The 24197-nt window shown below is 36.2% G+C and overlaps 2 protein-coding genes across 4 annotated transcripts; both read left to right on the plus strand.

Moving 5' to 3' along the window:
- The first annotated feature begins 15907 nt into the window (after positions 1-15907).
- LOC111896952 (protein ECERIFERUM 16) lies at positions 15908-18347 on the plus strand. Of its 3 annotated transcripts, none has more exons than XM_042897662.2 (6): positions 15908-16073; positions 16445-16614; positions 16694-17129; positions 17254-17363; positions 17498-17602; positions 17700-18347. In XM_042897662.2, exons 3-6 carry the CDS (start codon positions 16739-16741, stop codon positions 18063-18065), a joined length of 972 nt encoding a protein of 323 aa, XP_042753596.1. In that variant the 5' UTR covers positions 15908-16073; positions 16445-16614; positions 16694-16738; the 3' UTR covers positions 18066-18347. The 3 variants fall into 3 exon arrangements, with proteins under 3 accessions (XP_042753596.1, XP_023748706.1, XP_023748699.1); XM_023892938.3 differs by having other exon boundaries at positions 15909-16073; positions 16555-16614; XM_023892931.3 differs by lacking the exon at positions 16445-16614 and having other exon boundaries at positions 15910-16073.
- A 3134-nt stretch (positions 18348-21481) lies between these two features.
- Positions 21482-23916, plus strand: LOC111896969 (protein GAMETE CELL DEFECTIVE 1, mitochondrial). The gene is made up of 5 exons (XM_023892947.3): positions 21482-21640; positions 21943-22078; positions 22410-23101; positions 23184-23373; positions 23471-23916. Exons 3-5 carry the CDS (start codon positions 22434-22436, stop codon positions 23693-23695), a joined length of 1083 nt encoding a protein of 360 aa, XP_023748715.1. The 5' UTR covers positions 21482-21640; positions 21943-22078; positions 22410-22433; the 3' UTR covers positions 23696-23916.
- The last annotated feature ends 281 nt before the right edge of the window (positions 23917-24197 follow it).

Consider the following 24197-nt stretch of genomic DNA (forward strand, 5'->3'; position numbering starts at 1 on the left):
TCGACCTAGGTCTTAGTCCTACCTTTTGTGTTCGTTTGTATAGCATGATTCTTCTATTGTTCGATCTTGGCAACCCACCGTTCTCCGATTAAGGTAAAGTACAGTCCATATCATCAATTTAACTGCTTTTGTTTAGTTGTAATTCATTAAGATGATAATTTTTTTTGATTTTCTGCAAGTACTTATGTTGTTGTTTTCTGAAAGTAGTCCTTAATTGCTCATGTTTAGTTATAATTCATTTGTTTTTGTGAATTCTAGTTTGTTTTATGTATTTTCACCATTTTTTGGCAGGTAAAATCCAATATTACACAAATAAAGTATGTCTTTTCACCATTTTTTGATTATGTATGAATTCTGTCTTTTACAATATTAGAAACAACTAAAAATAACAACCGAAAAAGACGATGCTTTATTAAGCAGTATGAACGAAGATTAGGCCATGGCAGAAAATGTAACTGAAGTGAAGAAGACAAGTAGCCAACAAAATAATAAAGTATAAAGAAAACAGAAAAGAAGAGAAATGAGAAAATGGAAATGACAAATCTGCTTGCCAGAGACAACAATGGAGGTTGATCAGCGTGAAGGCTTAAAGTAATAAAGGATAACATTTTGCTTTTTTTTATTATCTAATTTTTTTTATTAATGCTTGGAAATTTTGTCCACTTATAGCCATGCACTTTTAAAATTTCCTTATTATGTTAATTTGTTTTTGATTTATAAAATGTAACATTGTAACAAGTAATATTAAAATGAAGAATTATAAACATAAAAGATAAATATTTTGACAAATTAAGATATATATCATAATTCATTTTTATTTAAAAAAAACTGTTATTTGAAAAAGAATAAACAAGGTAAAAGAAACTCATTTCCATTTCACTGCTTAACACAACCAAACAAGAGAAGTGATTCTTAGAAACATTTCTCTAGTAAATTCTCGGTTATACCAAACAGTGGAATTAATTCTCTTTCTCCAGCTTAATTCTGTTTCTCTGCATTACCATTTTCTTTTGCAATTCTATTTCTCTGTACCAAACGCACCCTAAGTTCAATTGAGAAAAAAATATTGAGAATACGGAGTCATTCCTAACCAATCAATTTTATATATGTAAAACACATTTAGATTAAGTCATTAAGAGTATGTTGGTAATTTTCCATATCATCTCTTATTCATTCATCTGGATTGTTCTTCCTTTCTTCATCAACATCATACGCTCTACTACTTGTCTTTATTAACGTCACCCGTTCTTCATAAAAAAGCGACACTTCATAAAAACATCAATTCTTCATCAAAATTCATCATTTATTCATCAAAATGTCGTGATTACCTTCTTAGATAGCACATTTCTTAGTAGAATTGAACCGAAATTGAATAGTGGTATTCAGTTCTTAGTTTATGATTTACTAGGTGTGAGACTCATGTTCTACATGGGTTTATAAAAAATAAAATGTTTAATATCAATATGTAAACATTAAACATTTTATAAAGTAATTGAAAAAAAAAAGTAAATCAATGAGTTTGCAACATTTATGTGAATTTATTCTCAAATTAATAAAATGATAACCTTACATGAGTAAAATGAGAACCCTCTATATATATAACCGTAAATTCTTGAAATTTAATGTAAGAATGAAAAACCTCAAAAAATGACAAGTGGAAAATAAGAAAATGAAAAAAAACCAAAAAATTCATGTGGCAAAATGAAGAATAAGAAGACATGTGGCAAAAAAAACTTTCATTTATTAGAGAGGAATCGGTTTCTGTTTTTTCGGTTTCGGTTCGGTTCCGGACCGGTTTACATGCCTATATATAATGGTTAACTAGGGTTTAGATTAAAAAAACATATGATTAATTAGGATTTCCAAACTTGATATCCATTTAATTGAACTGGATCATTTTTATGGTTTATATTAGAAATGATACCAAATTGATATATTTAGTTAACCTATGAAAAACATAGTCCTGCCTGCTGATATGCATTTGATCCTTTTATTATTTCCAAAGAACATACAAAGTTGAAAACATCACGGAAGAACGAATATAATTTACACTCGAATTGTCGTGAACTCTTCAATAACACTCGTTTGATAGGTAATCACCCTTTTGTGGCACTAAGGTTTATGTGCAACTGTAATCCCACATTTCAGTTCCATGTTCAATTTTATCAATTGTCACTTTCTTATGATTAATGATACCCTAGTTCCCTTTTCAGTCCCTGTAAATAAGATGGAATTCAATTACTTATGTGTTCCTTTTCAAACATTTGTTCAGTTTAACATATTATAAGAACTAAATTGGTGATGCTAGATGTTGTTAGGTTGCTTTTCATCTTCATCCGCATCTGGTTTTGGTGGTGGTATAAGGGCTTATGAACTTTTCATTTCCAATTGCTCATGAGATAGAGTTACTGAATGAATATAAAGTTTTATCCTCTTGAAATGCGTATGGTGATGGTCTCTTAGGAACTGTTGATTTCCAATTGCTCATGAGATAGAGTTAATTTGTAAAATATAAATTTTTATCTTCTTGAAATGCGTATGGTGATGATCTTGTAGGAACATTTCCAATTGCTTTCATTTTTAGTTATGGATTGACTTATATATATTCCATCTTTTAATTGGACAACAGGAAATATCTTCCATTTTAGCTTTCTTGACAATTCTTGTTTGATCATTTTAGTCTGAAACATTAGCCAAATTTGATTCCAATACACTCCTTTCTCAACGTTGATTGTTAAACACTTACTTGACTCTCACTTCTTATTCTTATAGACTTGTTTCCAAGCTTCCAAAAGAACATTAAATTAACATAATAAGATTCAACAAGATTCTTTACCTGATACGTTGAGGTATTGTCCCATTCTGACTTGAGATCCTTATCAACGTAAGGAAGATCAGCATCAAGGGTTTCAACATTGTCATGTGAGTCGTCAGCATGAGGTTTAACAATCTTAGCCATGAGACACTTACCTTCATCGTCTGAGGAGTTTTCCTTTTCAAGAGTTGATGATAAAATGATCATCATCTCTTGAGGCCGTTGAGCGGTTTTGGACCAAACGTTAGACAGAAAAAGGAAGTGAGTTTCCAATAGCAGTTCTCACCTTTACATCAAGATTTAGCATCCTTTTCTCTTCCTTATTGTATCCAGGAAAAAAATTCTTTCAGCTTACTACCAGAAGCACCATCATTGGTTGATTTATGCATGGCGGCGATAGGACCTTTATTGATAATGTCGAGGATGTCAAAGTCCATGAACTAGAGAGCTTCCATGGCCTTTGATTTCCATGTAGAAATTTTTTGTTGATCAAACGGAGGAATCTTGTTGCAGACAATTGATTTTGGAATGAGTGAGATCGACATGATTAATTGAGTGTATCATAAATCTGCTCTGATACCAATTTAAGGTTTGTATCGATTGGATACACTTCAAGTATAAAGATAAAAAAGAAACTTAAAGAACAAAAAGTAAAGAACATAATTTAAAAGACACAGAGAGTTCTCCAAGTTGTCTCTTTCACCATGAAAGAGGTTTTGTTTTCACCAAGAAGACGGGTTTGTCACAAAGACGATTGACACAAAGCCACGATCACAACATTCGGGTTTTCCCTAATGTTGTATATATACTAATTATATACATGTATTTCCCATTATTCAAGGGATTGCTTCTAATCTATACTAAGAACTGTTTTTCACAAAGACATCGGATATGTGATCTATTCTATACTTATCTATATCATTACATAATATACAAAAAATTACAATCGGATAACTGTACTATAAGCTTATGTTGATAAGTTTGATGTGTTGGCGTTGTAGATGTAGTAGACGTTGATGCTGATCTATCAGCGTGTCGTGTGTTTGACTCATCGGATCATAAGTGTGACCTTAATATATATATATATATATATATATATATATATATATATATATATATATATATATATATATATATTAACAATTTAATACTATATGTATAACATGAGTCAGTTAAATTGCTAGTATGCCTCATTCAAAACGTCGTGCTATAAAGAGGGTTTAAGGAAGCGACCTATAAAATAATCGTTGAATGGGTATCTATTCTCATCCACCGCTTTCCTGTGTGGTGGAGAGTCATTATGGACTACAAATTGAAATGATGACATAACTCAAATATTATCATTAATTAATGGAGCGTGAGTGGTTTACCGTCACATTAGTTTGATTTGATAAAAGACATTAAGGGTGTCAAGTGGGTTTGCATGATTATTCACATCTTATTTGTAATCCTCGGCATCCCACTCACAAATTGAAGAACATAATCGAGATTAAACATGTCATTGATAAGATTAAATGAATCTAAAATGATCTAAGAATTTTATATAGACTGAAATTGGTAAAATGCATTACCTACCTTAAATGAATTCGTGATTAGATAACGACATCCTTTTTTTTAATTTCGAATTGCATTATTGGATCCTAGCCTTGAATATTAATTTGGGTTAAAATATCAAGCACTGAATCAACTAAACTAAAATCTTGTCTTTATTTCATAGAAATGTCTTTAAGTGGTGAACTTACTCCTCCTCCATCAAGCCACAACTCCACTCTACTATCAGTTCTTGCTAAGGACAAGCTTTTCGGTCCAAACTATATAGACCAGATAGGGAATATGAAGATGATGCTTCACTGTGAGAAAAAAGAGTATGTTCTCACTACTCCAATTCTAGAAAACAACAAAGAAACTGCCACTCCTGAGGAGATTGTTGACTATGATGAGCACGTAAATGATGCCACGAAGGTCTCTTTCATTATGATTAACTATGACACCTGAGTTCCAAAAGACTTATGAGGATTAATGGCCATTGACATGGTCCTCAACTCTCTACCTAGTAGTTATGATCAGTTCATGTTAACCTATCATTTGAATGATACAAAGACTACATTGATTGAGCTTCACAATTTGTTTCAAACGGCTGAAGCATGAATAAAGAAGTGTCATTCCAGTAGTCCTGCAAGTGCTCCTGTCATGGTTGTCCAACAAAAAAGGGAAGAAGAGAAAGGCCCCTACCCTATCCAAATGGAAAGGGAAGGTCTATCGTGGAGAGCCCAGTGGAACAAAAGTAAAGCCCAACTTCGACACCCCTCCTGTTGCTGATCCAAAGGAATTCGTGTGCTTACATTGTGGACAAAAGGGACACTAGAGAAAAAGCTACCCCAAGTACTTGCAAGAAGTGAAATATGTCAAGGCCAAAGCGGATGTATCTTCTTCTGGCACATATTCTATTCAAGTCAATAATAATAATATTTCAAATTCTTGGGTTATTGATACAGGATATGGTTTCCATATTTGTTCTGATATATATGGACTAAAGGAAAGTGAAGAGTTTGAGCACGGGAAGCTAAACCTAATCATGGAGAACAAACGAAGATCGATTGTTACCAGGATTGGGACATATGAGCTTATGTTTGATAGTATTAGGTTTAATTTGGACAACTGTTGCTACTTGCCAGAAATGGCTTGAAACATTATTTCTGTTCATGCTTTATTTAGGAAAGGATATCATTATGGTTTTGATAATAATGATGGTACTATTTTAGTTTATTTTAACGGTGTATTTATTTTCAAAGCTTATCCTTGTGGTGGTGTGTATGAAACTATCGTTTGTATGCATGAATTAGGCAATAATATATATATATATATATATATATATATATATATATATATATATATATATATATATATAATATTGGTTATTCAAATAGTTTAGATAAATCATGCCTATGGCATCGTCGTCTTGGGCACATCAACAAGAAATGCATTACCTAACTCCAAAAGGATGGAGTGTTTGAATTGTTTGACCTAAAACCAGAAGATGAATGGCAGTCTTGTTTGTTGGGAAAGATGACTAAATTACCTTTCACTGGCACATATGAAAGAGGTGAATATGTGTTGTCCCTAATCCATACGAATGTGTGTGGACCTTTCAAATCTGCCATAAAGGATGCAAATTGCTACTACGTTACATGTACTGACAATTATAGTGGGTATGGCTATATTTACTTGATCAAACATAAATAGGAAACTTTTGAAAGGTTCAAAGAGTTTAAGAAAGAAGTAGAGAACCAATTGGGCAAAAGGATAAAGATGTTACGATCTGATATAAGTGGTGAGTATCTTAGTATCGAGTTTAATGACTATTTGAAGGAATGTTGAATTGTTTCACAATTAACACCTCCTAGGACACCACAACTGAATGGTGTAGCTGAGAGGCGTAATCGGACCTTACTTGATATGGTTCCTTCCATGATGAGTCAAGCTTCGCTTCCAATATCGTTCTGGGGGTATGCCTTAGAAACAACCACCCATATCCTCAATCTTGTTCCAACTAAGAAATTTGATAAGACGCCTCATGAAATATGGATAGAGAAGCCTCCCTCACTCACACATATCAAGTTTTGGGGTTGTGAGGTTCTGATTAGGCGAGAAAGCTCAGACAAACTTGAACCCATAGCCGAGAAGTGTTTATTTGTAACATCCCGACTCCCATGTATAATTTTAAAAGCTTTATATTCATTTTATTGAGGGAACTCGATGAGTTGGAGGCCCCAAATTGTTGTTTTGAACCTAGTCATCCCGCGTGGTTTATGACTCCTACTCTACAAGTCAGAGGACCCTGAATCGACGAGTAGAGGATGTGCATGGAAACCTTAATTTTTAGGGTTTGCACCCTAGTTAAACATCCTTAAGTCCTTTCCTCCAACCTCCTTACCACCTTTTGACGGCCAGAAGAAACCCTAATCGATCCAAACCCTATTCTTGAGTGTGTGAGAGGCTAAAGTGTGTTTTTGGTGTATTTGTTGAAGAAGTTTGGAGATTAAGAAGCTTGGAACTGGAAGAAGCTTGTAGATCCAATATCTACATTGTCTTGGCTTGCATTTGGAGGTAAAAAGTCTTTACCATGGATTTCCTATTGTTAGATCTATTCTTATGTGAGAATATGGGCATTTTAGTGCAAAAATGGAGTCACCTTTGGATTTGAGCTTGTCACAAATGCATGGTTTCAGATTTGGACTCCTCTAGGCCCTTATGGATATAAAGCCTCAAGCTTTATGAAGTTTTGGCCCTCCTTCATGTCCAAAACCTTCTTCTAGTACTAGTTGTGAGTGTTTTAGCTCTTGGAGCCTTGCATGCACATAAAGTTAGCAACTTTACGTGATAACAACACCCTAGGAGCCTAAATCTACAATTTGGAGCTTTGGTTGCATGTAAAAGCATCTGAATGAGTAATGGACAGAAGGGACTCGACGAGTTACATGGTCAACTCGACGAGTCAGATGAAGATTGGTCGTTGTTGGTTTCTACATGGACTCATCGAGTCAGTGAGATGACTCGACGAGTTGTCTAGAAACTCGGCGAGTAAACTAGGATTTTCACAATTTCTCGAGTCCTGAAGGAACTCGACGAGTCAGTAGACTACACTCGACGAGTTGGGTCAACATGGGTTGTTGACCTTGACTGTTGACTTTGACTTTGACCACGGGTTGACCAGTTTGACTTGTGGGGGTATTTTAGTAATTTGGAAATTTATGGAAGTTGATCATTGGTGGATGTAGATGTTTGAGTTGGAGCTATATTTGGGGGAGTTTGACATTATCATTCCGAACTCCTTGCAAGGTAAGTTGTCCTCACTATACTAATAAGGTCGAAGGCACCAATGCCAGCCCTTTTCGGATTTGTATCCGAGTTTACTGCACGATGATATGTTTAGTGACCTGGTAGGTCGGTATCCTGGTATATAGGATAATGCTATGTTAGTGATCGGTTAGGTCGATATCCTGGTTATAGGATGATATTGTGTTAGTGATCTGTTACATATGTATGACTATCTCTACATGCTAGCTAGTGTATGATATTTATGTGCACATGATTGTATGATTGGGGGTTGGGTTGAGGCGGTCATAATTTGTGTTTGCACCAACATACCCAAGGCGGACTGGATAGACTGCAAACCCGGTTAGGGCATACTATTCAGGTTGAAGGCCCGACGAGCGGTCCGGATAGGCTGAAGGCCCTGCGAGGTGGTCCATACGTGCCAAAGGCTCGGAGAGTGGTCCAGATAGACTGATGCCCCTACGAGGCGGTGCAGTCATGTTGATGGGTTATTATGCATGTTGTATATTTGCTATGATTTGATTATCATAGTATGACATTGGTATTTTGGGGAAACTCACTAAGCTTTGGGCTTACACTTGTTGATTATGTTTTAGGTACTTCTGATGATCGCTGGAAGGCGAAGGCGTGATCGTGCACCTCCTTATATATTATTTATTTGATTATGGGATATTCTGACATGAAACCATTTTGGAAACAAATTTGTAATAATTATTGGTTTTTGAATGATTTAAAAAGTTTTAAATTGGCATGATTTTATGGGTATTACATGTTGGTATCAAAGCCTTGGTTTGAGTGAATTGGAGGAAAACACTCATGTGTATCCAGTCTCAAACTAAGGACAAGATTTTAAAATGATTTTTCAAATGGTTTTCAAAATACTAAAGGAGGATGCAAGTGTATGATCAGCCGGAGCCAGTAAGTACACCCCAAAATACCTTATAGATTATTTGATTTTGTGATATATTAGAACAACATGCTAGTGCTAGGCTAGGGATCTTCATGATTTGCATGATAGACTTGCATGATAGCCTAGGGTTTTTCCTTATATGAAATTGGCATCATTACCGTAGTTGCTTAGTGTATGCATCACGACTATACATAATTAAGATCGTATAGCTTGGGAATGTTTGGTTTGGCCTTATTTCCTGTTCTTGTTTGATGAAGGGCTTAGGGTAGGATTAGGTATTCAAAAGTCTATAGGGCCCAGCGTTATGTATGGCTAGCATACACGAGTAGGGTTGGTAAAAGTTTCATGGGTGGGTTATGCAGGGTCAGTAGGCCAGTTATGAGATATTTAGCCTTCCTCTAGGAGTGAGGATCGAGTACGCACCATGCTTATGTGTATTGTTATGGCGTTGTAATGATACTTGAGACAAATATGGGTAGGTGTGGAAGGTAGTATGGGCTCGTACTATAGAAAGCACATGACCCATACACGTAGTAAGGAAGTCACAACCCCTAGAGCTTTGTTGGGAGTTGGTTCCCAAATTATTATATGGAATGTCTGATATCTTCCTGGTATATTTTTCAACATGGTGGTTACTAGAAGCTTTGCTACTGGATTCGGATCAGGATCAGGATATAGCGGTCAGGAGGGACCTGTAGTGCCCGAGGTCATTGATCAGATGAGGTCAGATGATCTGGACGTCAGGATTCGAGATATACTGCATGACGAGGTTGCTACTCTGTTCTGGACACAGTTATCGGAGATGTTTGGGTCTATTAAGACCGCCATGGTTGAGTACTTTGATGAGTGTTATGCAACCACTGCTGAGACGGCTGTCGCAACAGGTTCAACAGTTGTAATGACAGAAGGGGGAGGAGCCGGTCGGGCTTTTCAATATCGAGACTTCGATAACATGAAGCCCCTGACTTTTGAGGGGGTTCAAGACCCGATTGTAGCCATGAGGTGGTTGTCTGATGTGGAAGGATGTTTCTTCACGTGCTCATGTCCTGCTGACCAGAAGGTCAGATGTGCCCTGAACTTGTTGAGGTTCGGGGCAAAGAACTGGTGGAGGTTGATGACAGGGTCCTACACGAATGATCAGAGAGTTGTAGTTACTTGGGAGCAGTTCAGGGATATGTTTCGTGCTTGCTACATTCCATGGGTTGAGCGTGAGCGACTGGCACAGGATTTTCTGTATTTAAGGCAGGGTGTGGAGACGGTGATGGAGAACACCCGTATGTTCACTGAGAGGGAGATGTTTTTCCTGGAGTTTGCTTATGAGCAGGCTCAGATGACACGTTATCTGAGCATGCTCAAGACTGACATTCGTCAGTTTGTTGCCACCCAGCGTTGTGATATATTGATGGAGTTACAGGAGGCCGCCAGGCGGCGTGAGCTTGAGATCAAGTTACAGTTACGGGAGCAGAGGCAGGCCCCGACGCAGTCGCAGGCGGGCCAAAGCGGTCTAAGACCGTTGATTCTAGGTCGGTAAGCCAATAGGGCCACACTTGTGGCAAGTGAGGGAAGGGTCACTAGGGGGTTTGTAAATCTGGTAGCGTGTGCCGCAAATGCGACAAGGAGGGGCACTTTACGGGGGATTGCCGACAGCCAACCCCGGTATAGGATATGAGGATATGCTACCACTGCCATCAGGTAGGTCACGTGAAGAGAAACCGTCCACAACTCGTTGCCAAGCCAGCGCAGGCTCCAACGTCGGCTACATTGAGGATTACTGACGGGGGTCATGGTAGAGCATGGCCCCTGAGGGCTCAGGGACGTGCCTTCCAGCTTACAACAGAGGAAGACATGGCAGCACCAGATGTGGTTGATGGTATGTTTCTATCCTTTCACTTACAGATTATATTTGTTTATGCTTACATGTGCTGTACCTGATGGGTTTTGAGCATTCTAACACTCCTATGGTGTACATGCAACCCTATAAACCTTGGATCTATGTTTTCTCTATTATACATGCAAATAAGAACTTTCCAAGGCTTTAATCCTAACTAGCATACTATGAGGAACTATACTACAAAGACTAGTTAGATGACATACCTTTTGGTGTAGCTTGATGTCTTCAAGCTTTAAGAGCTTAGCCCTAATAGTGTGGAAGCCTCAAATGGAATCACAAATCACCAAAACACCTTGGAAGACTTTAGAGAATATGGATACTTGGTTCTCTCTAGTGAAATTGGCTAGCCCTCTTAGTGTACCCACACTAGTGCCCATTTCACCAACCAAGGACATCTTTATATAGCGTTGAGGATTAAGGTTAAACCCTAATACCCTTGACCTTTCATTTCCTAGGATCCATGGGTTAAAGCTCCATGGACTATCCATGAAGACTTAGCCCAACCTAAATGAACTTGGCCCACTACACATATATATATCTAAGAGTCCATATTTAATTAGTTCATTTTGATCACTTAATTAATTATAAATTAATTCTTGATCAATACTAATTAAATAATATGATTATATTAATATATTAGAACTTATAATATATTAATATAAATCATAAATATACTATTCTCAAAATACTATCCATATAAATTGTGCTGGTGAAGTGCAACCCAAATGGACCATGCCGGGTCGGGTCAAGTACATACCAAATATAGTTATGGACTTAGACATTAATCCAACAGTACCATGCTAGGTACATTCTTAGTGAACTCCTTACCTGCTTTGGTATTATTTGACTCGGGGGTGAGTCGGTCGTCCGTCTCTTAGTCATTTAATAGGGAGTTCGGTTTGCCAGTAGGAGGGCTAGAGTGTCCATTACGAGTCTCTATCGTCAATGAAAATGGTATTTCCACTTCTTCAGTCTATCGGGGTTACGTATTGGAGATATTCGGGGTATCTTTCCCGATAGACTTGATTCTGATTCCCATGGGGGATGTGTGTGTGATTGTGGGTATGGATTGGCTTAGTCGCTTCGGTGCCATGATCGACTGCGAGGGTCAGCGGGTGGTAGTTCGAACCCTGAGTGGGGGAGAACTGGTTATCTTCGGCGTGGGCACCAGGTTCGGTTCAAGGTTCTACTCAGCCGCCAAGGCTCTATAGTATACTTAGCACGAGTGTGCAGGTTATCTAGCGTACGTGGTGGATACGCGATTCAGGAATCAAACCACGATTTCAGAGGTTCCAGTAGTCAGGGAGTTCGCTGACGTGTTTCTAGAGGAGTTACCCGGAGTGCCTCCGAAGAGACATGTCGAGTTTAGGATCGACCTAGTGCCAGGTGCGGCCCCTATCGCCAAGGCGTCGTACTGGTTGGAGCCACCAGAGATGCAGGAGCTGTCATCACAGCTACAGGAATTGCTGGGCAAGCAATTCATTCGTCTGAGCAGTTCTCGGTGAGGAGCGCCGATTCTCTTTGTCAGGAAGAAGGATGGTTCACATCGGATGTGCATCGACTACCAAGAATTGAACAAGTTGACGGCGAAGAACCGTTATCTACTCCCGAGGATAGATGATCTTTTCGATCAGTTGCAAGGGGCATCTTGGTTCTCCAAGATAGACCTGAGATCTGGGTACCATCGGGTCAGGATTAGGAAGGAGGACGTGGAGAAGACTGCGTTCTGGACTCGTTATGGACATTACAAGTTTGTGGTGATGCCGTTTGGGCTCACCAACACGCCGACGGTGTTCATGGACCTGATGAATCGGGTTTGTAGACCGATGCTTGATCGCTCAATCATTGTGTTCATAGACGATATCTTGGTGTACTCCAAGACCTGATAGCAGCATGAGGAGCACCTTTGTGAGCTACTGGGAGTTCTGAGATGAGAACAACTTTATGCCAAGTTCTCAAAGTGCGAGTTTTGGTTACGAGAGGTTCAGTTCCTTGGACATCTCATTAACCAAGAGACGATTTTGGTCGATCCGGTCAAGATCAAGGCGGTTATGTAGTGGGAGGTTCCAAAATCTCCCTCAGATATCAGGAGCTTCTTGGGATTGGTAGGGTACTACTGAAGATTCATACAGGATTTCTCCAAGATTGTAGTACCCCTTACTCGTCTGACGAGGAAGGGGGTGGATTTTCGTTGGGGCCCTGAGTAACAGAGGGCATTTGAGACCCTCAGACAACGACTTTATGAGGCTCTAGTCTTGACTCTCCCGGAGGGAGATAAGGATTTTGTAGTATTTTGTGATGCATCGATCACCGGGTTGGGAGCAGTCCTTATGCAGAGAGGACGGGTGATAGCATATGTATCGCGATAGTTGAAGCCGCACAAGACGAGATACCCTACTAATGATCTGGAGTTGGGAGCGGTGGTATTCGTTATCAAGATCTAGAGACATTACCTCTATGGGGTCCGTTGTACCATATACACGGACCATAAGAGTCTGAGACACATCATGGATCAACTGAACCTGAACATGAGACAACACAGGTGGCTGGACGTAGTCACGGATTATGATTGCAAGATCCTTTACCATCCGGGTAAAGCGAACATGGTTGCGGAAGCTCTGAGCTGCAAGTCAGTTGGATCTTCTACTCCAACGATATGTATGAGGATATCGGTGGATTCTCCACTTGTGAGCTTGATTAGGGAAGCTTAGACTGAGGGTATGTGACAGGAGAATTGGAAACTTGAGAGGATCAGGGGTGAGAACACCTATTCAAGAGCCAATAGAACTATTATGTGATAATGAAGGTGTGGTTGCTTTAACTATAGAACCAGGAGACCATGGGAGGTCTAAGCACATCGACATAAAGTGCCATTACATCAGACATAATGTTGAAGATGGGCATCTCTTGGTGAAACGAGTATTATTAGAAGATAATCATGTAGATCTTTTCACGAAGGCTCTTAGCAAGGTCAAACACAACCAACATGTTAGGAACATAGGCATAAGAGACAATGTTAGTTTTAGTAGTTAGTTTATAGATTGAAACTTTGTAACAAAATAAATGTAATTGATTTTGGTGATTGAATAATAAATAATTATTTATGAGTATGGGTACTACCTTCTTTAATTGTTTATTCTTGTATTTCATTTTGCATGTTTTACTTCCTGAATAATTTAATTATTCAAATTTCCACAATCGCTCATACTTTTGGAGGTAAGTATTGAATTAAGACTGTCATGAATTGAATGTCGATTGTCCATAAAGATTGGACATTACATAGGGATTGTTGTAATATTCATGAGTACTTAGAAAATAGAGATTTGAAGTATTGGATAAACCCACGCTTAGAGATTACTTCATGGATTCAGTCACGAGTAATTCTAAGACGATAGTATCTTCTATTATTCAAACGAAGATATATAAGTTGTAATTTACAAGTCGGTTATGCAGTGGTGTTGCGTAAACGCATCAGTAACATGATCTTATAAAATCTAGTATCATGTATGATTTGATAAGTAAAGGTTACAATTATGTAGTTAAAGTTTATTCGTTCCTTTTGCACTAACGAGAAAAACGATATTTGGGCTCATCGGTGATTTGATGTTGATATTATAGTGTTGTGCCCAACCAAGACTAAATTAATGTGTTCAATTAGTATTCTAATGGAGTCATCACAAATCGGGAAATTGGGAAACAAAATCTTAGACAATGAGATTGATTCTTATCCATGTCTCATGTCCATAAGATATCATGAAGAACGAAGGAATATTTGATCATTTATCTTAGGACGTTTTGATTTGAATCATAGTTTGATAGTGGCTTTGGAAATCACACTTTGTTGTTGGGTTCAGGGCAGTGGCGGAGCCATGATTTTGTTTAAGGGTATGCCAAATAATCTACAAAAAATGAATTAGTAGCAAAATACTTCAAATGATAACAAAAGATAACAATGTATGCATTGTAAGTAAATTGTTCATTTAAGTTGCACAAGATGATCTTTTACATCATTAAAATCATCTAAAATGGAGTCTAAACTAAAAAGTTTAGCGATATCTAATATGTTATGCTTTGTACCCATTGTTCAACGAAATTCATTAATCATAAATAATTCCAATTACAAACATAATCTTATATTCTTATAAAAAAATGTATATGTAGTGCAATAATACATATAATACAATAATACAAATAATTAATTCATAACAACGAGTAACAACCAAATTTATTAGGGACTGTTTTTATAACTTTGATGATTTACGAATAAAATAGAAAACTCAAAAGGTCATTTTTGTAAATAAGATTATAGGCTCAATATAGAGGAGCATAATTATAAAACCCAAATATGAAAATAAAAATAATAAATATGAGCTCAAGATAATAAATATGAGCTCAAGATAGAGGATCACAGTAATAAAACTCAAATATAAAGTATAAATATAATCTTCCAACAACAATTGTATGTAGTAATAATTTCAAGGGGTGTGTCATATCAAAACATAGTTCCTTTTACTTAACAAAACTATATAGTATATATAAGACTTCGAATATGTGTAGGGTGGGCCAAGGCCAACCCTTGTACTCACATGACTACGCCCGTGGTTCAAGGTTATACTTATAATATCCAAATGGTAAACGATTAAATTAAGATGTCTAAACTCATAACTAAATTGGTCTATTCTTGTAATTAAAAACAAAGTCTTTTTAGGTTGCCCTCATAATTAGAACTTGGTTAGAATGATATTTGTAGAGAGATGATGATTTATTAATTTATTATATGATTAATAAATTATAATAAATAATTTGTTAATATATTATATAAATAATATACTAATTTGAAATAGTAATAATTAATTAAGAATTAATCAGAAATTAATTTGAATTGATTTTTGGATTAATTATAATTAATTAATAGTGCAAAGATTAAGCTATATCTGTTTAAAAGTTGATCACAGAAAGGGTTCCAGAACCTTCCCATATGGACGGTTTTGGGATGCCCTAATAGGTCATTTTAAAAGCCTCATGATGATAAGGAAACTGAATACCCATCCGGATTTGAAATATTATTATTATACGTTCAAATTAAGGTTTTTCAAAGTTTTCTAATTAGCTATAAATAAGACCCTGAAACCGAATAATGGTATTCGGTCTGGTTTTCGACTTTTAGTTTACGGTTTTTTTGGTTTCAGTTCCAAAAATCTTCTTAGATAACACATTTCTTAGTAGAATCGAACCGATTGGAACCGAATAGTGGTATTCATTTCTTAGTTTATGATTTATTCGGTTTTCAGTTTTTTCTGTTCCATTCCGGTTTCAGACCGATTTACATGCCTATATATAATAGTTGATTAGGGTTTAGATTAAAAAAATAACATATGATTAATTAGGATTTCCAAAGTTGATATCCACTTAAGTGAACTGAATCATTTTTAGGGTTTATATTAGAAATGATACCAAATTGATAGATTTAGTTAGCCTATGAAAACGTAGTCCTGCCTGCTGATATGCGTTTGATCCTTTTATCGTTTCCAAAGAACATACAAAACTGAAAACACCACGGAATAACGAATATAATTTACACTCGAAGCGTCGTGAACTCCTCAATAGCACTCGTTTGACAGGTAATCACCCTTCTGTGGCACTAAGGTTTGCGTGCAGCTGTAATCCCACATTTCAGTTCCATGTTCAATTTTATCAATCGTCACTTTCTTATGATTAACGATACCCTAGTTCCCTTTTCAATCCCTGTAAATAAAACGGAATTCGATTATTCGTGTGTTCCTTTTCAAACATTTGTTCAGTTTAACAGATTATAAGAACTAAATTTGTGATGCTAGATGTTGTTAGGTTGCTTTTGATCTTCATCTGCATCTGGTTTTCGTGGTGGTATAAGGGCTTATGAACTTTTGATTTCCAATTGCTCATGAGATAGAGTTACTGAATGAATATAAAGTTTTATCTTCTTGAAATGCGTATGGTGATGATCTTGCAGGAACATTTTCAGAGTTGTTCTTGTAGAAATTGATTGAGAACTAACTGGTACCTATGCCATGTTACTTGCGTTTTCAGTTATTGATAGACTTATATTCCATCTTTTAACAGGACAGTATGAAATATCTTCCATTTAAGCTTTGTTAACAATTCTTGTTTGATAAACATTAGGTAAATTTGATTCCAATACTTTCCTTTATCAACATTGATTGTTAATCACTTATTCGACTCTCACTTCTTATTCTTATAGATCTGTTTCCAAGCTTCCAAAAAGAACATTAAATCAAACACCATCATGGATACAAAATCACTAGCAAAATCAAAGAGAGCACATACACAACATCATAAGAAGCATCATCATAATCAAAAGGGAAAAGCTACTACTACCTCTACAGGAGCCTCTATCACACTCAAGCCACCAGGGAATGTAGTTAAAGAACAACCCCGCCAATCTCATGGCTCACCTGCACTCCCCTCAAATTGGGATCGATATGAAGATGAAGATGAAGATGAAGATGATCCCATGACAAAAAGTCAAATACATGGTCAATCTAGTCAACAAAGTGATGTAGTTTTACCTAAAAGTAAAGGTGCAGACTATGCTTACTTGATTTCTGAAGCCAAATCCCAGAATTCAACGAGGTTTTCTTCAGAAATCTTTCCATCTTTTGATGATTTTGTTTCTGGTAAGCTCTTGTTTGATTCATTCAAGCCTCCTAAGACACATGTCTCTGTGTGTGTGTGTAGTTTTTTGCATATAAAAAGTAAACATTTTTATTTTTATATAGAAGGTTAAATCATTTTTGTTAGATTTTGATCAGGGGAAAGACTCCTTTCTTGGTGTAAGAGGAGAAAGCTTGGTATCATCAATTCAAAATGATAGTTTCTTTGTGGATGATAAGACACCTGCAAACTATGAGGTACTTAATATACTTGATCTTATTATATTCATAGTATTATTTATACATAAATATTAATCACCATAAGGGCATTGATTCTTTAATACACAATATAATATTATAATGCAACTGATAATCTCCCCTTATATGTGTAGGCTTCATTTCTATCACTCAATTTGCATGCTCTTTCGAAGCAGCTTTCAAAAATAGATTTACCAAAAAGGCTTTTTATGGAACCCGATTTATTCCCTCAAGATATGGTATATAGTATTCTACTTTCATTGGACTTGAATTGTATCAATGGGACAAAATTTGCAAATAGTCTAATAATTTGCAATTTTTATAATTTTTTTAAAGTATTCTGAAAGAGAACAAGAAGCTGAACTATCCAAATCCACCACGAGCCACAATGGTGTGAACCCAATGGTGGACCCCACACCAAACCCAAGTGAGATTCAATCAAAATTTGAACCGAAAACAGCTGAACTTGAACTGGATATGTTGTTGGATTCTTTTGTGGATGCTAATTTGAAGGAAAAGAACTCAAAATCAAAGAAAGAAGAAAGTGTAGCATTTGATATTGATGGGACCCTCGATGACCTACTTAAGGAAACGTCTACTCCTCCGGTTGAAATTGGAATTTTATCGGAGACTTCCCGACCCGTGTCCAATCCCAAATCTGAATTGCTTGATGATTTTGATTCTTGGTTGGATACAATTTGATTATTTTATTTTTATATAAGAAAAATATGTAGAATATGAAGAAATAACGGGGGTTACATTTGGATGAGTTATATGTCATTATGTGATTTTGGTTTGTTTTTAAAATCGGGAAAAACGAAACATGGATTTGAATCTGTATGACCTTGGTATTGTGTTTGTTACATGAGATGTAAAGGCCAGAAGGTCATTGATATTGAGGATGAGAAGGAAAATGTAATTTAGTGGTATAAGCCGACTTTGTCTTGTTATGATATGTTTAACATATGTAAAGTTTGTAGAGAAGCGATGTAGTTTTTTTTTTTTTTTTTTTGGTAACATTTATATATAGATTGATTGATTTCATTATACTATATCTTAAATATCAAATGTTTAAAATTAGGAGCTGGCTAAAAAGGAAAAGCGGTAGTCGATAACAATCTGGTTTTTAACTAGATTGATTGATTGATTTCTATTATGTTTTATGCAAAAATGGCCATTTTGTTTTAAATGAAGTTATTTTGGACTCTCGTGGGTCATTCCAACTAATTAAAGAATATAATAATATATATTTTTCTCTCGTATGTGTAAAAAACTTTAAAAAATATTATTTTTACTGATGTTTAAAATATACATTCCGATGCGTTTAATATTATGGTTTTCAATAAAATGTCACATTTTAAGTTTGAAATATAAAAAAATGAAAGTGTTTTTTCTAGAGTAAATTACACGAATGGTCCCTATGGTTTAGGTAATTTACAAGTTTGGTCTTTAACTTATTTTTTTAACTCGAAAAGTCCCTACAGTTTGTTTTTGTTACACGTTTGGTCCCTTTCTTACCTAAAAAAACTATTTTGTCACTGATTTTTTAATTTATTTAAATAAACACACCCCCAACTTCATTCCCTCACCTTACCTTATCTACCCCATCATTTTTCCGTATTTAAATAATAGTCTTTTTAGGTAAGATAAAGATCAAGCGCGTAACAAAAACAAATAGTAGGGACCAAACGCGTAACAAAAACAAACAGTATGGACTTTCTGAGTTAAAAAAATTAGTTAGAGATCAAACGCGTAAATTACCACAAACCATAGGGGCCATTCATGTAATTTACTTTTTTTTCTATAATTTTGAAATTAGTCATCGGATTTTAGTCTTGTTCTTGAAATTCAGAATGTTAGTCCAAAATATATTTTTTCGTTAGAAATAAGTACTTTTGATTTAACATAAAATAGTCTGGAATATATCATTATGTAAAAGTTGGTTGTCTTATTAAAACAATGAGTTATTTTCTTAAATATCACATTCAAGGTGGTTACTTCCTTTTATAAATAACCCAAAAAAACATTGTATGGAAGTATAGGAGGTTGGAGGGGCAAGTTTCGGATCTCTTATGAACCTAAACTTGGCCCTACTGGCTAAATGGTGGTGGAAGTTCAAAACACGTCCTGACTCCCTTTGGGCCCGAATTGTAATGGGGTTTCATAACCTTGCAAACCGTCCCTGGTTCTGTTTCGCAAAACATAATCGGGGTGGGGTGTGGTCATGCATAGATAAAGCAAAAAATGGCTTCTGGAAGTTAAATATTGATGTGAAGGAAATAATGAATACTAATGATGGGGGATTATCGTGGAGATCTGACTTTGTGGTGGATGGAGTTTTTAGCGTGGCAAGGCTTAGAAATAGATTTGACAGAGCCTCTCATCTGATTTGCGATGGGGATTTCTGGTGGTTGAACTTGGCTCCAAAAAAGATGGTGAATTTTATTTGGCGAGCAAAGCAGGGGAGGATTCCATCTGCCGAGGCGTTAAGGAAAAGGAACATCCAAGTACCCTCCACAATTTGTGGGATATGTGAACACGTAGAAGAATCAGTGGATCACATTCTCACTTCATGCAGTTTGGCGAGGAATATTATAACCATGGTACTAAAGTGGTGTAACGTTCTCCCTCAATTCTTTTCAGGTGTGAATGAGGTGCTTGACTTCGCCAGGAACTGGGGACATTCCCCAAAAAAGAAAGAGTCGCTTACATGTATTATATACGGAACCCTTTGGAGTTTGTGGAAGGCAAGGAATGATCGGATTTTTAAAGGAGAATCATCGAACCCGGCGAAAATTTTAGATTATATCAAATCATCAGTATTTACTTGGAGAAAGTATAGGAGTCCTAGGGGTGATACAGTTGATTGGGATAAGTGGTGTCGTGCACCCTTGAATTGTACATAGACTATGCTCTCTGCTTTGCTTGATGTTTTCTATTGTACTTCTATCCCCTAGCTTTTTGCTAGGGGTATTTTAATAAAATTGCCGGTTCAAAAAAAGAGTATATTAGAGCATCCACATCGGTGCTCTTTCAATTCTTTGTTGCAATGTCAACTTAAACATCATATTTAAACCGCTGCAAAGAAAACAAATGGGTCATTTATTATTAAATTCATCAAAATAGATAAAGTAGTTAAATATTATTAAATATGAGGCATTATGTATTTGCAAGACTTGCAAATATACCAAGAAGTAAATGTATGTGACATCAAATATGAAACATCTGACATTGCAAAACAAATTGAAAAGTTGCGATGTGGATGGTCTTAGATACTCAAGAAACCACTAGGATTGAAGTTTAAAAATGAGCTCCACCCTCTCCCTTTCGTTTTGACCATTTCTAGAAGATAACAAGTTACCCTACTAATGCGTTGGTTTTGCTTATATGACAATCAACAAAGAGGTCAAATTAACACCAAGTTAGATGTCTAAAAAACTTTTAATCGACTAGAGCCTAGCTTTTTTTATTCAATACGTTCTTCCAATTTTTTTGAAAACTTCTTTCATTTAAACTTCATTCTACACTTTCATAAGTGTCACTTTAGATTCTATCTTGATGCGAGGGAGACAAACAACGCTCAACATAAAGTGATAGAGGTTATGGTTTCGACACTGGAGACCTAAGTGGTTCCTAGAGGGTCCCGAGTCATTACTCTGATTTAGTTCGTTAAAAAAATGTAAAAAAATTGTTTTTCTTTTAAGCTGCAACATCTTTAAAAATTAGTGTCACTACTACTTTACATTTAGTTGAATTTTTTTTTGGTGCCACTACTATCGAAAGTTTATGTGTCTGTCATTGTCATTGTCATTGTCACTGTTACACCTCAAGTCAAAGTGAACATGAGGGTAGTAACGGGGTGGAATTGGTGGTAGCTTTGGAGTTACGGTGACCATTGGATGCTGTACCGTGTGTTTCGGTTTTGGTACAATTTTCATAAATGGTCCCTGGATTTTATAGGTATTATTAAATTTAGTCCTATGATAAAAAAAGTATTTTCTTTTTTATCTTGGACTTAACATAAAATAATACCGATGATTTGGAAATAAGGAAAAGGACCAAATATGCTTGATTTTGAAATCATCCGGATATTTGTATTAATTTCTCAAAGTTTGGACTATACCTTGCAAAGTAAGGAAAACCAAAGGGACCATTTCTGTATGATATCTTGCATAACTCTTGTTACTCTTCTCGCCGCTGCTGTTCGGATCTGTCATCGTCGCCGGTTCTTCTCCTCTCGTTTAATCGTCGCTGCATTTTTCATCTCACAAACACAGGTATTGTTGCTGCTTTTCGTACTTTCTTTGATAAACCCTAGTTGGGGTTTCTTTTTATATGGATCAAACGATGATTGTGCCAGTTGGCAAAACCCCCATAAAATTTGGTCATGGTATTAAAAAAGTTTCAAACCAAATGATTTGGTTTGCATTTTCGACTTTGAATACTGAATGACATGCCTTCATTTTATTATCGATTAATGTTAGCCATCCGATGTAATACAAATTATTCTTGAATGATTGATATGCAACGTATACATACTTGGTGAAACCTAATTCCATCACCGCTTTTTCCCCTTCAGAAGCTCAAGCCTCGATCAAATTCCAGCATTTTAATCGATTCATACTTCCATCAGCTGGGTTCACAGACATTTCAATTGGTTCAACGATTCATTCAGCCCTCACGACTGAAGCGGTTTCATCGGCTGCAGCCTTATGGTATGATTTTCTACTTCGATTTCTGAGATATTATTTGATTGAAATCAGCATTTATGATGACCTTCGGTGCTTTGAGTTTCTTGTTGATGGGGCTAGTGTTATAGTATAGTATATGTTCATTAGTCATTGGATCATTGTATATAGGCTCTCAATGTTAATTTTTGGTTTTTCATTTTTCCGCTTGTTTGAAGTCAGGTTCATGAGTCTGTGGATTTTGTGCTCTTAACCAGTTTGTTTAGATATAAGCACTCAATGTTGTTTCTTAAACTGTTTTACACCATTTTAAACCAATCTGATCATTTGGATAACTTTGTGTTTGGGCTTTTATCAGGTATTAAAGATATAATTCAGAAAGATGCGATTGCTTGCTCATGCATTATCCCAACTCTCCACAAATTCAAGAGCCACACAGTTAAAAAGCATCACAAATTCATTAGCTTATAATTTCAATTTAAGCAATCGTTTTCTTTCAACTAACAAAGGAAACGAAGGTGATATTGACTGGGGCTCTGCATCAACATGGTCAAGTGGGCTCACTAAAGAGCATTTTGATGGGGAGGTTGTAGGCCACAAAGTAGGCGGCAATGATGGCGGTGGTGGTGGTGGTGGTGGAGGTGGAGGAGGAGGGGCATTAGGGTCATCTCAAATTGTACCTACAAGTTGGAATGATGATGATGAAATGGAAAAGCTAAGGAAAATGGCAGCTGAAGCTTCTAGAAAAGATGGTGAGTTTGCAAGTAAATGGAAGGAAAGGATGCGTGAAACTAGTTTGCTAATGAAACAGGTGATCGAGCCAGGGGCAAGAGGGTCATATTTGAAAGATTCAGAAAAGGCTGAAATGTATCGGCTTCATAAGGAGAATCCAGAAGTTTACACTGTTGAGAAATTAGCAAAAGATTACAGAATCATGAGACAAAGGGTTCATGCTATTTTATGGTTGAAGGAAGATGAAGAGAAAATGGAGAAAAAACTTGGACACCCTCTAGATGATTCTGTCGAACAGTTGCTTGATAATTTCCCTGAGTGAGTCATTCATATTAATTATTTGTTCAAAAGACCATAATACCCTTATGAATGAATGTATTTTTTTTTTTTTTTTTTGCAGATTCTTTGATTGGCATGATAGGGAATTCCATGTTGCAACCTTACCATATAAGCCAGATTTCAAAGTGATGCCAGAAGGTTGGGATGGAAGCATTAAGGATCCAGATGAGGTGTTGTATGAGATTTCAATGAAGGAAGATGAAATTTTATATCAAGAATTTCTTGAGAAATTCAACTTCAACAAGATGAAGGTATAAATATGAGAAAAGAAGTTATATAATATAATATAAGAAGTTAATATAATAAGAAGAAATAAATGAAAGTATGTTGGTATTATTATTATGACAGATTGAGGGGAAGGTGAAAGTGCATAAGTATAGCAGGAGGCGTCCAACAGAGGGATGGGAGATTACAGTTGAGAAGATGGGCCCACGTGGGAAGCGGGGAGATGGCGGTGGTTGGAAGTTCAAGAGCCTGGCTGACGGCTCCACCAGACCACTTAATGATTATGAGAAAATGTTTGTTAAACGAGAGAAACCACGAAGGAGACGCAAGATTCTACATCCAAAATAAATTCTCGGATATTTTAGGATTTTAGGATTTGATTCCGCTTTTGTTTTTGTTTTTGTTTGTGTCAAATGTAGTGGCACTGTCTTTTTTTGTTTGTTTGTTTGTTGGTTGGGTCCTACTCTACTATATAAATGTTATGCCAAAGCCGAAACATTTGAGCACAAGGGTGTTATGTGGTTGGTATGCAAAAAATTTGAAATGAAAGAGAGTTTGTTTCTGTTTCATGTCTTTGGAATAAAACTTGGGAATTAAGATATTGACCTTCATAACCACATTGTTGCTTGTTCTGAAAATCATTGACAATCTTTTTTGACTTTTCTGCAATCGATCACGATGTGTGAAAATCCAGAATTTTCAAAATCATCGAACTACCTTGAGAAAAAGTTTGAAAATTCAGTGAATTTCAAAATTGTAGTATTTTGAATTAGGGTTTTATTTATAATATTTATAAATTAGTTTGAAAATTCAGTATTTTACTATTTTTAGAAGTATTAATGATTTATAA

The sequence above is a fragment of the Lactuca sativa genome, chromosome 8 (assembly GCF_002870075.4).
Source record: "Lactuca sativa cultivar Salinas chromosome 8, Lsat_Salinas_v11, whole genome shotgun sequence".
Taxonomy (NCBI): Eukaryota; Viridiplantae; Streptophyta; class Magnoliopsida; order Asterales; family Asteraceae; genus Lactuca; species Lactuca sativa.